Source organism: Pan troglodytes, chromosome 14, assembly GCF_028858775.2.
Source record: "Pan troglodytes isolate AG18354 chromosome 14, NHGRI_mPanTro3-v2.0_pri, whole genome shotgun sequence".
In the NCBI taxonomy this organism is placed as follows: Eukaryota; Metazoa; Chordata; class Mammalia; order Primates; family Hominidae; genus Pan; species Pan troglodytes.
In genome coordinates this window covers 65,701,976-65,717,843 of record NC_072412.2, presented here as the reverse complement: position 1 = coordinate 65,717,843, position 15,868 = coordinate 65,701,976, and the positions used below count along the sequence as shown (strand labels likewise).

General features: G+C 36.9%; 1 protein-coding gene across 5 annotated transcripts in view; it reads left to right on the top strand.

Moving 5' to 3' along the window:
* DIAPH3 (diaphanous related formin 3) overlaps positions 1-15,868 on the top strand; it is a 490,848-nt gene that overhangs the window by 108,734 nt on the left and 366,246 nt on the right. For all 5 annotated transcript variants that reach the window (XM_054665348.2, XM_054665347.2, XM_054665346.2 and 2 more), the window contains one exon: positions 12,068-12,198. In XM_054665348.2, the coding sequence (XP_054521323.1) occupies positions 12,068-12,198 (131 nt within the window). The remainder of the gene's footprint in view (positions 1-12,067; positions 12,199-15,868) is intronic.

Genomic DNA, 15,868 nt, shown 5'->3' with positions numbered 1-15,868 from the left:
TTTTTTTGGGTAAAATATAGTTGGTAATTTTAAGCTTTTTAATGTACTCTAAAACCAGCTTCCAAATTATAGGCAGAGTTTTTGGCGCGTAATGATACTCATTAAATGTTTGTTTAAAAAGCCAAGTAACTCTTTAAGGGAATCCCTTGCTAAACTTTATTTTGTTGGTGAATGCACCTTTCTGCAATATTCTTCAGCTTTCATAGTTTCTACTATGTGTTTGCATAAAATTATCTGTGAATAACAGATTTTATTGGCACTGGAGATCTGTTTGTATATGTTCTGAAAATGAGTTATTCATACAGCAGTGACAGCTTAGTGTTTCTGTTGATCATTGACATTAGAGATGCTTGAAATCATTTGAAAAATGCAAGGAAATAGTCGCAATGCATTTTAATAGTAATATGCATGATAGTAATTTAGATTATAATTACCCTCTTGGCAGCAACTGTGCTTACCCTTGTTTTGTACTGCGCTGACTCTGCTCTGCTCTTAAAATATTGTCCCTACCAGTGCAAACTATTTCTTTAAATAGTCTTGACATTTCATATCATCTCATTCTTCTTCACAAGTCTCATCACCTGAGTAGGTACTGGGAATTCAGCAGTTGCAAAATCAAAGAAAAACTGAGGCAGTTAATTAATGGTATTGACTTAAATAGAAACCTACAGGCATAGAGATAGATACATATACCCATGCAAGAGTGCATTTAACTCTCTTATCACTATGAGAACGTAAGCTTTTTCACCATTTAGGCTTTATGTAGATAACAGTTTTCTGTTTTCTGTAATTTACTTGCTTAAAATTACAAAGTAAATGTTATGGAGAAGGATCTAGAATCTAGTAACTAACTTCACATAAAAATTAAAGTTCAAACTATTCTTACAGTTCTCTGATATCTTAATATTTTAATCTCTAGAGGCTATATATTATGGGCCTTCATGTTAAAAAAAATACTGGTTTTCTCTACAGGTTTAAGTGTGATTTAAAGATTAAGCTATCACCAGCAGTTGAAGATGTTGCATGGGGAATTTTGGTATAGGCTACTATCTGGGAGAAATAAGGTATCATTTAGTGAGTTGGAAAACAGTCTACAGTGATTGGAGTAGTGTTTAAGAATATAATTTCTGACTCCTTTGATATCACAGGTATTCTAGGCAAACTTTTGCTTTAAGCAACTACCATATGTTAGATACTTTATTAGGCAGATAAAGAAGGTCATTGTCCTGATCGATATTGGCATTATGCTGTATCATCTTCTTTCAGAGTGTGTAGATATATCAGATTTAGTTTTTTTTTTACATTTATTATTTTAAAAATCTGGTCATTAATAAATGGTAGATTCTTTATGGTTGTATAAAAACCATTCAGTTATTTCAAAAATCAACTGGTAACTAGAAATTCAATGTATTTTTATACATTGAATAAAGCAAACAATGAGATAGAATAGTGAGTGAACATACACTGAATAAGTGTATGTTACACCTGAACTGAGATGAAATGTAGTCATTTAGGTAGGGACAAAGTAATCTTTTCAAGACAGGTCAAAGGGGAGGGTTACTATTACCTGTAATAGTTACCTAGCAAAAGAAAGAGCATTTAGTTTTAGACGAACAGAAATGGTATGGGAAAGGGTATATTACTTTTTGTACCTTAGAATACATTTAATAAAGAATATGATAAGAGGAATCTATGTACTTTTCTTTCTATGCTGCATTTGGTATTTTAGAATAAAATTTGCTAAAGGATTTAAAAAGATTTAAAAATTATGTTGGATAAATATCCTTCTAATTTTTGTGATGTCAGGCAGACATCCTTATCTCACTAATATGTTTTGATACCACAGGGGATAAAGCTTTCTAAGTATTTTCATCTTCATGGCTAATGGACTTAAAGATATGCAGCCGTGAGTATCCTTTCCTGCCTCCCCGTACTTCCCTCTTCCTTTGAAGTTATGTAAAATGAAATACAAGAGCTGTTCTTAAAAGGAGTATTTCTGATTATTCTTGTAATATAATATTTTTCCCCTCAATTTCCTTTTTTTCTATACCTGTGTTTGGATAGTAATATAATAAAAGGTAGTTAATTGTGTTGAAAAATAGTCTCTCTGGTCTATTTCCTATTTCTTTAATTTAAGAGGTGTGTGTGACTTTTCTTCTTTCTTATTATTATTTCTTTTTTTTTTTTTTTTTTAAGACGGAGTCTGGCTCTGTCACCAGGCTGGAGTGCAGTGGCGTGATCTCAGCTCACTACAACCTCTGCCTCCCGGGTTCAAGTGATTCTCCTGCCTCAGCCTCCCAAGTAGCTGGGAGTACAGATGGATCCTACCAAACCTGGCTAATTTTTGTATTTTTAGTAGAGACGGGGTTTCACTATGTTGGCCAGGCTGGTCTTGAACTCCTGACCTCAGGTGATCCGCCCGCCTTTGCTCTTTTCTTATTTTAACCTTAGTCTATGTATACCTTCCATTTTATTATAACTTCATTCATTCACTGAAAGCCATTCACTTTGCAAAGAATTGGTGTTACAGTGATGAATTAGGCAGATGCAGACACTGCCCTGTAGGATGTATTCTAGTGGAGAAGATGGCATCACACACAGATGCTGGCATGTATGACAGACTTCTTATACCTTGAAGACTGGGCTACCTAGTTGATTGCTTTTCCTTATGCTACTACCACCTCCACCATCCCTAATGATTTCATTATTCACATATGTGATCTGTCCAACATCCCACTTTCTCATTTACTTGACTTTATCACTCCTAGTGAACTTTGTTTTTTCACCCAATCTCAGTCACCTGGGACAGTAAAATACCACTTCTAAATATGATTTACAGACTTCCTTTCCTGTGCACTATCTTCCCTATTTACTTAGTGCCCTCATTTTAAGAATTTTGCAATCCCATTGGCAATTCTGACCCATTGACTTTACATGTTTCATGTTCGTCACCTCCCTGTTCCTGCCATGCCCTTACTTCTCTCCTTATATACTTAACACCCTCAGATCTTCACTCTCACACATACCATCAGTTTGTTTGCCTCATCGTTCATATAAATCCTGCCCTTGGTTAAACTAAATTGCCCCCCTCCTCTGCATCTGCACCTCAGCACAGCATGCATCTGGGAGGAAGCAGGTAGCTGCTACAGTGACTAGTGTTTTTTGAATGACCTCAGTTAATAAGCAAGCCCTTAACAGTGCTCCGATATCCTACCACATGACCATTTTTATTGCAATTCTTTACTTCCTGAAAACAATTTCCTACCTTCAGCTCGGTGTTCTCACTTTTAGTTGATTATATTGCTGCTTTTTTCACTGAGAATGTTGATGTAATCAGAATAGAACTGCCATACCTCACTTTCTAATCATCAGATCTGACAAGGTACCAGAATCTGTTCCCTTAAACTCTGCTTTTGCTCTTTTTACAGTGATAAACTTTCCTTGCAGCTGTATAAGGTCAGTCTCTCCCCTTGTATAGTAGGGCACATCCTCTGTCATCTGCTCAAGTGGTTTTTGTTTGCTTGTCTTTTTTTGAGACGGAGTTTCTTGTTGCCCAGGCTGGAGTGCAATGGTGTGATCTTAGCTTACTGCAACCTCTGCTTCCCAGGTTCAAGCAATTGTCCTGCCTCAGCCTCCCAAGTAGCTTGGATTACAGGCATGCGCCACCACGCCTGGCTAATTTTTGTATTTTTAATAGAGACAGGGTTTTGACATGTTGGCCAGGCTGGTCTCGAACTCCTGACCTCAGATGATCCACCTGTCTTGGCCTCCCAAAGTGTTGGGATTACAGGCGTGAGCCACCTTGTTTGGCTGCTTGTTTGTTTTTCTGAGCCTGTACCTACCTCCCTGCGTCATCAGTTTTGTTTCCTTTTCTTGGTCATTCTCATCAGCATGCAAACATTACCATATATATATATTTTTTTCCCACTCCCCCCAAATTATACCCCAGGATTCCCTCTAGCCACTGCCCCAGTTCTTTTTTCCCCTTTACAGAAAATCTCCTAAGAGTTGTCCATTCTTCTTGCTTTTCTTCTTGAATTTGTGATCAGGCTTATCCCTAATCCACCACTAAAACGGGTCTTTAGTGATCAGGTCACAGTGATCAGTAGACAGTATTCATTTACTTGCTGAGAACAAAAACCTAGACATCATCTTCACAGTTTACTTTTTTCATTCTTACATCTAAACTACCAGCCTCCTGTCTGCTGTACATTGAAAATTTATTTTCATATTGAGGACATCTAATGTTTTCCATCACTGCATCTTATGCCAGGCTACCAACAACTCTTGACCAGACAATGCAGTAGTCTTCTAACTGACCTCCTTGTTTCACATTTTGCCATGTATAGTCTGTTGCCACACAGTAGTTAGAAAAATCCTTAAAAAATGTTTATTTCATCTTATACTTTCTATGCTCAGAACTGTCCAATACTTATCCATCCCACTCAGAATAAAACCTAAAGTCCTTACCATGGTTTATAAGATCCTATCAGGGGATGGCATACTTTTTCTTAAATGGCCACACAGTAAATATTTTAGACTTTGTCACATATGGTCTCAGTTGCATCTGCTGCTGCTGCTGCTTCTGATTTCTTCACTTCTTCCTCCTCCTCCTCCTCTTCATTCTCTTCCTCTTCTTTTTAACAAGCATTTGAAAATGTAAAAATTATTCTCAGCCCCAAGATCATACAAAAACATTTGACACTCAGGCTGTAGTTTTTCAGCTGCCTGCCTAGAGGATCGGAGCCCTGCCTTTTCTGTCTGTCCTTGTCATCTGTAGCTCTTATCGTGCTCACTGAGTCTTCTTACTGTCCTCTAAATATGCCAAGTTCATTCTTGCCACAAGGCTTTGTATTTTCTCTTCTGTTTGCTAGAAGTTCTTTTTCTCAGCTTTCCCATGTCCTCTCCTCTTCATTCTGGTCTCTGCACAAGTGATATTTTCTTTCCTTCTGTCTTTTCTTTTTTTGAGACACAGTTTTGCTCTGTTGCCTAGGCTGGAGTGCAGTGGCGCGATCATGGCTCATGGCAACCTCAAACTCCTGGGCTCAAGTGATCTTCCAACCTCAGTCTCCTGAGTATCTAGATCTACTGGCATGCACCACCATGCTGGGTTAATTAAGAAAAATGTTTTTTGTAGAGATGGGGTCTCACTGTGTTGCCCGGTATGTTTTCAAACTCCCGGCCTCTAGCAATCTTCCTGCCCCAGCCTCCCAAATTGCCGGAATTACAGGCATGAGCTACCACGCTTAGCCGCACAAGCGTTATTTTCTTAGAACAGAAGATATTATTTTCTCTAGAGGCTCTTAAATAGCTATTTCCCCTATCACTCACTCTCTTTATTCTATCTCCCCCATCTAAGTAGATGGTACCATGTTTTGGCATAGACTGAAGTCCTAGGACTCATCTTTGACTTTTACGTCACTCCTGTGTCTGCATCATGTAAACAGTACTTGGCACACAATAGGTGTTCAATATATCCTTTAAATAATAAGTAGTAATGAAAGTTATTTTAATACAGAGTAAGAGTTATGAAAAATGAATCCATAGACTGGGGGAAGGGACCTATTGCGTGGCTCACGAGAGGCCTTTTGTGGGAAGCCACTCTCAGCCCAGGTCTAACCAATGTTTAGGAGTAGGCCTGGGTAAGGGTTGTAGTAGTGGTGGTGAGGGTTTGGATAAGGGCGGAGGGTGTCAGAGGCAGGATTCTCAGGTGGGAATGCAAATCCTTGAGGCAACAAATTGTTCAAGTTGGACAGTTCAATATGGCTGAAGTAATTATCGTTAGCTAGTGGATTTAGTCTGTCTTTCCCAGTGTTTATTGGTTAAATCTACTTGCTGCCCTATTTAAAATGTTGCCTCCTTTTAATCCTATCCTCCAGCCAAACACACCAAATTTAATAGCTCTGCTTCTGTGCCTGAATTGTAATGGTCCTAGAGAAAAGATTGACAGGTTAGTTTTGGTTTTTCATATAAATAGAACCATCCACTGTGTACTTTTTGTTTGGGCTACTTCAACCTAGCATAATTTTTTGATTCCTTTGTCTTGTTGCATTTATCAGTAGTGAATTCTTTTTATTGCTGCATAGTATTTCATTGTGTGGTTATACTATAATTTGTTGATGAATACTTGGGTTGTTCTCAGATTTTGACTATTAAGAATAAAGGTATTCCATACATCGTAGATTTTTTTCATTTTTTATCCTCCTGCTTAACACCTAACTGCAATTGCTGAGTAATATGGGCAATGTATATTTAACTTAAAAGAAACAAACATCTTCCAGGGTGATAGTATCATTTTATATGTCCACCAGTAGTGTAGAAGAGTTCCAGGAGTATCAAATTCTCACTACTCTAGGAGACTACTATAGGGACTGTGTAGCACTCCCTCATTTGTTGTTCCAATTTGAATTCCTCTGCTGACAGGTGATCTTGAACATGTCCTCATGTGATTATTGGCCATTCAGCTATCTTCTGTTATGAAGTTTTTAATCTGTTTATTAATTTGTCTTATTACTATTGAGTTATAGGAGTTCTTTATTCTGAATACTAGTCCTTTATGAAATGTATCATTGGGAGAGGCAGTCTTCCATGGATCCTGAGTTTCCCTACATCTACTTGCTGGCTATGCCAGGAATGCAAGGTTTGATTGCTCTTTACCCATCCCATTTTTCTGAGTTGCATTTGCAGTGAGTAGCCTGGAGAGGCGAGGTTTTGCCTCTCTCTGCACAATGAGCATGCCTATTACTGCTCACTATAAAAATGGTGAATCCCCCAAGCTTTGTGTTCTTCTCTTATGATGCAATCCACTGCATGTGCAGGCATTCACCATGGGCCCTGCATTGTCCCCGTGCGACTGGGTGGGTTAGGGACCCAACACATGCATAATGAAGTCCTTTGGCTCTAATCCAGGAGTCTTGTGTTTTCTGCCAGCATCTGTGAAATAGTAACAGGCTAACTTAGCTTGTAAGTTGAAATCTCAGACTCTATACAGTTGAAATCTCAGACACTATACAGTTCTTAACTGTATTGCAAATATTTTCTCCTGGTTTGTGCTTCCCTTTCATTTCCTTACTGAAACTAATTTAATAAGATACTTTTGAATTTAATGAGGTACAATATTTTAGTTTTATAGCTAGTACTCTTTGTGTCCTATTTAAGAAATCTTTGCCTTCTCCAAGGCAAGGAGGATTTTTACCTGTTTTCTTCTAGATGTTTTATAGTTTTAGCTTTTACTTTTAGGTCTAGGATCCAGGTTCACTTTCTTTCATATGAAAGTCCAATTGTTCTAGCACCATTTGTTGAAGAGATTCTTCTTCCCCCCAATGAATCATATTGACAACTTTTGTGAAAAGCATTGATGATATAAGTTATATTTCTGGACTCTCTATTCCACTGATGCCTGTATCACTCTAATTTGATTACTATAGATTTACAGTTAATCTTGAAATCAGATAGTGTAAGCTCCCCAACTTTGTTCTTTATCACAATTGTTTTTCCTATTTTAGGTCTCCTTTATTTTCATATAAATTTTAGAATGTAGTTTTCAATTTCTACAAAACACTTGATGGGATTTTGACAGTAATCATTGATTGAATCTATGGATTTTTTTTTCAGAAAATGTACTTAATGGATTTCTTAATAAAATTAAGTCTTCTGATCTGTGAGTATGGTATAACGTTTATTTTTGTAGGTTGTCCTCAATTTCTCTCCACAAATGTGTTGTAGTTTTATCTATAGGTATTTCCTTTTTCTTTTTTTAAAATAATACTTTAATTTCTGGGATACAAGCGCAGAACGTGCAGGTTTGTTACATAGGTATACACGTGCCATGGTGATTTGCTGCACCCATCAACCCATCATTTACATTAGGTATTTGTCCTAATGCTATCCCTCTCTTAGCCCCCCAACCCCCCGAAAAGCCCTGGTATGTGAAGTTCCCCTCCCTATGTCCATGTGTTCTCATTGTTCAACTCCAACTTATGAGTGAGAACATGTGGTGTTTCGTTTTCTGTTCTTGTTGTTAGTTTGCTGAGAATAATGGTTTCCAGCTTCATCTGTGTCCCTGCAAAGGACATGAACTCATTCTTTTTTTATGGCTTAATAGTATTCCATGGTGTATATGTGCCACATTTTCTTTATCCAGTCTACCATTGATGGGCATTTGGGTTGGTTCCAAGTCTTTGCTATTGTGAACAGTGCTGCAATAAACATACGTGTGCATGTGTCTTTATAGCAGCATGATTTATAATCCTTTGGGTGTATACCCAGTAATGGGATTGCTCGGTCAAATGGTATTTCTAGTTCTAGATCCCTGAGGAATCACCATACTGTCTTCCACAATGGTTGAACTATTTACACTCTCACCAACAGTGTAAAAGTGTTCCTATTTCTACACATCCTCTCCAGCACCTGTTGTTTCCTGACTTTTTAATGATCGCCATTGTAACTGGCGTGAGATGGTATCTCATTTTGGTTTTGATTTGCATTTCTCAAATGACCAGTGATGATGAGCTTTTTTTAATATGTCTTTTGGCCACATAAATGTCTTCTGTTGAAAAGTGTCTGTTTATATCCTTACAGTAATTGAGCATTTTATGATTGGGACATATAATATCCTATTCAGTGATAATAAAATGAACTAAAGCATTAAGATTTTTGGATGCCTGAACTCATCTCTTTAGGGATGTAGCTGTAAGGACTTTATAAAATGTGGATTCAGTTAGCTCTCATTTCATGGAATGGCATCTTTTGGTTCAATTGAGTTTACCTATTGCTATTCAGGAGTTGGAAGAGAAGAGGTTCCAATGTTTGAAGATAATTAAATCCTTATTTTTCATAATACAAATCAAAGGTAATAATGAATATTTAGAAATCTAAAAATATCAGGTAAATTAGACATATTAAGTAACTATCAGAAGAAACTTTTAAAGGAATTAAGAATTATTGTCTTTGTGAGACAGGGCTAAGATGTAGGATAGGTGGTTTTTGTTTTTTATCTTTTAATATCACTTTTATTCTTATCCACATGCACTTATTGGTTATTCTCATACTTAAAAAGTATTTGCTACATGGAGCTTACTTATTGTTGAAGAAAAAAATCTATTTATTCAGTTGTGGTTTATTTTGATCCTACCCAAATTGCAAGTTTTTTGGTAATAAATTTAGAATGGGCTGCAAGAGATCATCTAGTTAGCCTCCACTGCTATATTTTTGGATAAAAATATTGGCCTGACAGCACACACAGGAAACTTGAAAAATTTATGATATCAAGAAATTGTAAACAACCTACTTTCCCAAGAGCCAGGGACTAATTAAGTAAGTAATGCAATAGTCTGTAGGCAGGAAGAGGTCATATTCTTTATGGCTTATGTTTTGAATTGGAATATGTTCATGAAATATTGCTTAAAGATAATAGCCTATAGAACAATAGGTATCAAATGATGTTTTAAATAAGTAAAGTGTATTGTATTAGTTTTTTCTCACGCTGCTAATAAGATGTACCTGAGACTGGGTAATTTATTTATTTTTATTTTTATTTTTTTTTTTTGAGACGGAGTTTCAATCTTGTTGCCCAGGCTGGAGTAAAATGGCATGATCTCTGCTCACCGCAACCTCCACCTCCCAGGTTCAAGCGATTCTCCTGCCTCAGCCTCCTGAATAGCTGGGATTATAGGCATGTGCCACCACGCTCAGCTAATTTTGTACTTTTAGTAGAGATGGGTTTCTCCATGTTGGTCAGGCTGGTCTCGAACTCCCGACCTCAGGTGATCAGCCCACCTCAGCCTCCCAAAGTGCTGGGATTACAGGTGTGAGCCACTGCAGCCAGCTGAGACTGGGTAATTTATAAATAAAAAGGTTTAATGTACTCACAGTTTCACATGGCTGGGGGGGCCTCACAATCATGGCAGAAGGCAAAGGAAGAGCAAAGTCACATCTTACATGGCAGCAGGCAAGAAGTGCCAAGCGAAGGTGGGGGAAAAGCCCCTTTTAAAACCATCAGATCTCGTGAGAACTCACTGACTATCACGAGAACAGCATGGAGGTAACCGTCCTCATGATTCAATTACCTCCTACTGGATCCCTCCCAAAACATGGGATTATAGAAACTACTATTCAAGATGGATTTGGGTGGGGAAACAGCCAAACCATATCATATATGTTTTAAAATATAAATATATGCAAATATATTAATATTCTCTCTATATATGAGAAAAATGCTTTATGTAGAAATATATTAACAGTAGTTATTTTGAGGCACCTTTGTTCCTGTTGCTTTTCTGTGTTTTCTAAATTTTCTCTGTTGAACAATCAATCCTTTGGTAATTCAGAGCAAAAAGAGACATCAATAAGTGCTCTGTTGGTACAAGTTGAATATGTTCTTTGAATGATATCAGTGACTGCGGTAAAAATAATCGGATGTTCATTTTCATAGCTTTCACCATTTCCCCTTTTATTTTCGGAGATTGTACCATTGAATTCTTCTTTATTAAATTACTACTTTGATAATGACATGAATAAAAATAACCCGTCTTTACAGTGCTAATTTGTTTTGCTTTATTGGGAATGTTGTTTTGAATAACATTATAGTAAATTAATAAAAACAAAAAACATGAAAAACACCTAATTTCGTACCACTTCACCTGATCTTCTTTTGAACTTACACAATTCATTTCCTGCCGTTGGATGGTGAATCTGTAATTCAAATAATATAATTCAGAACTTTATTGTTAGTTCACCATCCTCATCATTTCCTATCTAGGCTATGTAGATACTTTCTCAACAGATCTCTCTGCTTCTGATCTCAGAGTAAAAGTCCAAGTTCTTTGAGTGGACTGTAAAACCTACAGTTCCCTCCATCACAGCATTTTTTTTTCCTGTATATGCATGGTTAGCTGTCTTATCTCCTTCAGACTTTTTATTTAAACACTCAAGTTTGAGGCCTTTGAAGTCTTCTCTGTGAGGCTTTCTTTGACCATCCTGTTTAAAATTGCATGTCTCATATGAAGCTACTTATTCTCTTTCCTGCTTTTATTCTTCTCTACAGCATTTATTATTTACAGTGCAATGCATTTTCGTTATTTTATGTATTACCTGTTTCTCCCCATATGTAGTAAAGCTACATGTAGGTAGGAAGTTCAATCTCTTATTCTTCTTTCATCTCTGCTCTATTCTCAGTACTTAAAACAGTGCCCAGTATTTAGTAGGTACTTAATGTTTGTTGAATAATGAGTGAACTCTAACTCTTCTAATTCATATTTCACACTGGAGTGATCCTTCCAAAACTCCCCAGGAGAGCTAATTGCATAGTAGTGCTCTAACACTCCATGATCTGGCCTCTGTCTTCAGTTGCATATGTTTTTGTTTTTCTCTGCATGTGTACGTGCGTGTTACGTTTTGGTCTGGAAGTTAATTCCTTTCTCATTCTTTGCCTCCCTAATGCTTACTTACAAAAGAAAAACCAGGAAGATGTACCCCTGTTTTGCAAGCTTCCCTGATCTGTTCTGCCAAGTTAGACGTTCTTTCTTTGAGTCTCTTGGTGCTGTGTTACAGGAACTAGACTATAAAGAAAATTATTATTTTCTTGCTTGCATTTCTTCCAGACTTCGCTTTTTGTTAATCCATGTGTCTACAGTGCCTAGAACTAGGCTTATAGTGATAGTTGAATGAATTAATACCTAATAGCCTTTTCTACACTGCTCAGAATACTAATTTTAATAGGGTAGTTCTTGTATTGAGTTTTGAATTTTATTTTGTGTGTGCCTAAAAATATTACTGTATTTTAAGATATTTTCTGTAGTATACAATTGTTCTCCATGTCATTTTACTTTTGAGAAGGCAGTTATTTCAATTTGCACACCTTCTGATGTTATATTACTATCTTTTGTGGATACCACACATTATGAATTCATAGATTTTTGGGCAGAAGTAAGGAAATTATTTACCACCCTTGCCCAAATAGTGCCAATTATAGTAGTTATGTGCTGCTATTAGGGAGATTAACTTGTTATTTTTTAATGGGTAATCTCCATGCAGTATTAATCAAAACATTTTTTGACTTATTTTATAGGGAAGTCTTAAGAGAAGCCGACAGATCTCACCTCAGGAATTCATTCATGAGCTGAAAATGGGGTCTGCAGATGAGAGACTTGTCACGTGCCTGGAGTCTCTCCGAGTGTCTTTGACCAGCAATCCTGTGAGGTAATTCATCTATTTGAACACCAACAGGGCAGATGTCATTAATGTGTTCTTTTAGTTTAATACTTTTTTTCATTTTGCCTGGTAAACCTCAACAATTTCTCAAAGTACAAACTGAATACCTAATATTTATATGCAGGAAGAAATATAGTCTCAATAGTACCTTTTGCATTTATTACTGAGTGGTACATTGCTCAGGGACTGTAAAAAAGCCTTTTGCCCACATAGAATTTTTAGAAACTTAAGGTGTTTTCTAAAAGACAATTGTCATGTGAGAAACTATTAATTTAATATGACTGAGTTTCACCCTGAATTTTGTCATTGTATATTTACTTGCTGATCTTATTTGACGCAGTAAGAAATACCACTAATTAATTTTTTCTGTTGTTGGAAATGATGTCGTTGTAGGGGCCTATAGGTTAGTATTGCTATATTTACCAAATAAAAGTACAGAACGACCAGAAATATTCAATTCTAGACACACACACACTGTTTATCTGAAGTCCAAATTTAAGTTTGTATCCTGTATTTTATCTGAAAACAATACCATAGGTGTTTCCATAAGTCAGTTTTGGAATAGGGCTAATTTTTGGTGCCTCTAAGAAATAGTTGTGAACAAAATTGAACAATCAGTGTAAATATATTTTGATAAACTGGACATATTTAAACTTGTCAGATTATTGCATGGTAGGAGACAGACTTGTTAAAAAAACAAAAATCAGGAAGATGTACCTGAAATATATCATGTATGTTAATTGTGGTGCTTAAAAAGAGAGATTTCAGTCTATTCAGAGGCCATTTGCTAACTCTGAATTAGGTAGGTGGCTAAACAAGAGTATTCTTGAAAAAATTCAAGCAGAAGTTGTTATGAAATACCTAAACAGTCAGAAACAGAGAATTTCAGAGCTACAAGGATTGTAGATCGGTTTTGGGTTTTTATTGTGTAAGAAATGAATGATTATTTCTGCATAAGAATATATGTATATGTAGTCATGTATATATATGTGTGTGTGTGTGTTCTGAAGGCTAGAATTGCATACTATAATTGGAGGTTCATGATATGGAGAAGAATTTGCTCTGATTATTACTTTTTTGGACATTTCTGTGGCTAGGATATAGTATGCAGAAATCTTTGACCGTACATGTATTTAAAAGAAAACAACCTTACCTGCTGAGATGTGAGACTGAGTGAGATTTATCTAAGGAGTATGATGAGTCAACAAAGAAACTTTAGTATATTTCAACTTTATTTTTCCATATTTTGCCATTTCCAGTCTGTCCTCTAGACTGCAGACTAATGGTTGGCATGAGACTAGGGCTTCATATGTGTAACTTACCTCGCGTTACCAGACACGCTGTTTAGCATGTAGGAAATGCTCCATAAAGATTTGTTGATTGAAACAATGAGGTTTTAATTTTAGCCTTCTTTAGTCTTACCTTGGCTAGTGTTAGAAACTGAGAATGGATTGGGGAATTTATTTGACAGATATATTCATAAATGAAGAGCTTTGGTGTCCAGCTTAATCTTTGCCTGTAAAATATGTTCATTTAAAAATATGTTTGGCCAGGTTCATTTAAAAATATATATTACAGGCTCAAGCCTGTAATCCCAGCACTTTGGGAGGTCGAGGCAGGTGGATCACTTGAGGTCGGGCATTCCAGACCAGCCTGGCTAACATGGCGAAACCCCGTCTCTACTAAAATTACAAAAATTAGCCAGGCATGGTGGCAGACGCCTGTAATCCCAGCTATTCAGGAGGCTGAGGCAGGAGAATCGCTTGAACCTAGGAGGTGGAGATTGCAGTGAGCTGGCATCATGCCACTGCATTCCAGCTTGAGTGCGAGAGCGAAAAAAAAAATTATTGAGCACCTGCTGTTTTCCAGTAGTATGTTGGGTGTGGGGCTTGAGTAAACAAAGCATATTCACACCATATTTCTATGGAGTTTAAACATAGAAAGGTTATTGGGGGTGTTGACTGGGGAGACAATTCACACTCATTTCTCAGTTTATCTGTCAGCTAGTGGGCACTGGAAATATTCATAGTTTCTGAATATAATGAGGAGTAGACCCTTTATTTACTACTACTATTATTCTCCTCCTCTTCATCTACTCAAAAGTAGATGTCTGTGCTAACAAAAGAAAACAAAATAGAAGGTTTTTATATATGAATTTATGCATCTTACAATGGGTTATTATTGTGATTTTACCTAAAAACACTGGGAAATTATGCTGTGTCTGGTTCATTTGAACCTTATTTAAAGAAGAAAAACTAGAAACTGGTGGAATTGCTTCTCTAAGGATGGACAATTCTAGAATATGTTATTAGGAATCCATGATGTTATCCATGAAGTAGTTTTTTTTAATTGAAAAGAATAGAAAATATCATTGGAGAATTTTTTCTGAAATCATGCCACTTTATTTAGAGAGAAAATTGAGAAGATCCTTTTTTTTTTTTTTTTTTTTTTTTTTTGAGATGGAGTCTCACTCTGTTGCCCAGGCTGGAGGGCAGTGGTGCAATCTCAGATCACTGCAGCCTCCATCTCCCGAGTTCAAGCAATTCTCCTGCCTCAGCCTCCCGAGTAGCTGGGATTACAGGTGCACGCCTGGCTAATTTTTGTATTTTTAGTAGAGACAGGCCTCACCATATTGGCCAGGCTGGTCTTGAATTCCTGACCTCTAATGATCCACACGCCTCGGCCTCTCAAAGTGCTGGGATTACAGGTGTAAGCCACTGTGCCAGGCTCAAGAAGATACTTTTGAATATTTCTTTGTCCAGTGTTCCAATTAGAGAAATGACTTAGCTGGACATGTAAAACTTGGAAGTTGTGCCTGTGATCAAATTTTTGGACTTTCCTGTTAGTTATGATATGCCTGCTCTTTGAATCAGTTTTTAATTTTTATACAGTATGTGACTAAAAAGAATTTCTAATTTTTCTTAAGTTTGAGATCATTGTTAGACCTGTAATATCATTAAGTAAATTAGAGTTAAAGTTTTTAAAATGTCTGAATAGAACAAAAAAGAAAATGGAACTGATTGATGGTTTTCCAATGCTGGTGTAGGTTCAGGATTTATTTAAATAAAAAATGAAGGAAGGCTGAGTACGGTGGCTCATACCTGTAGTCCTAGCACTTTGGGAGGCTGAGACGGGCAGATCACTTGAGGCCAGGAGTTTGAGACCAGTCTGGCCAACATGGTGAAACCCCGTCTCTACTAAAAATATAAAAATTATCTGGGCATGGTGATGCATGCCTGTACTCCCTGCCACTTGGGAAGCTGAAGCACGAGAATCCCTTGAACCTGGGAGGCAGAGGTTGCAGTGACCTGAGATCATGCCACTGCACTCCAGCCTGGACAATAGAGTGAGACTCTATCTCAAAAAAAAAAGAGAAATAAATCAAGGAAAAAGTAGACTCCTCTGTACTCCCAATTAGCTCTCCCCTCTTGGCTCTGGATATGTAATATTTTTAGAGCCACTCTTCAACTTCTGAAACTGCCTAGCAATTGTGAGCCATGTCAGCCTTTTACTCTCTATGAATTATGTGAAAATCAGTATGCTAAATACTAGATTATTTGCCTTGCTTTATGAAGATTTGATGTAGAGATCACAAACGTCTTCTATTTGTTATTTATTGATTATCTAGTATCCTCGGTGACAGTTTTGAGCTAGTTCT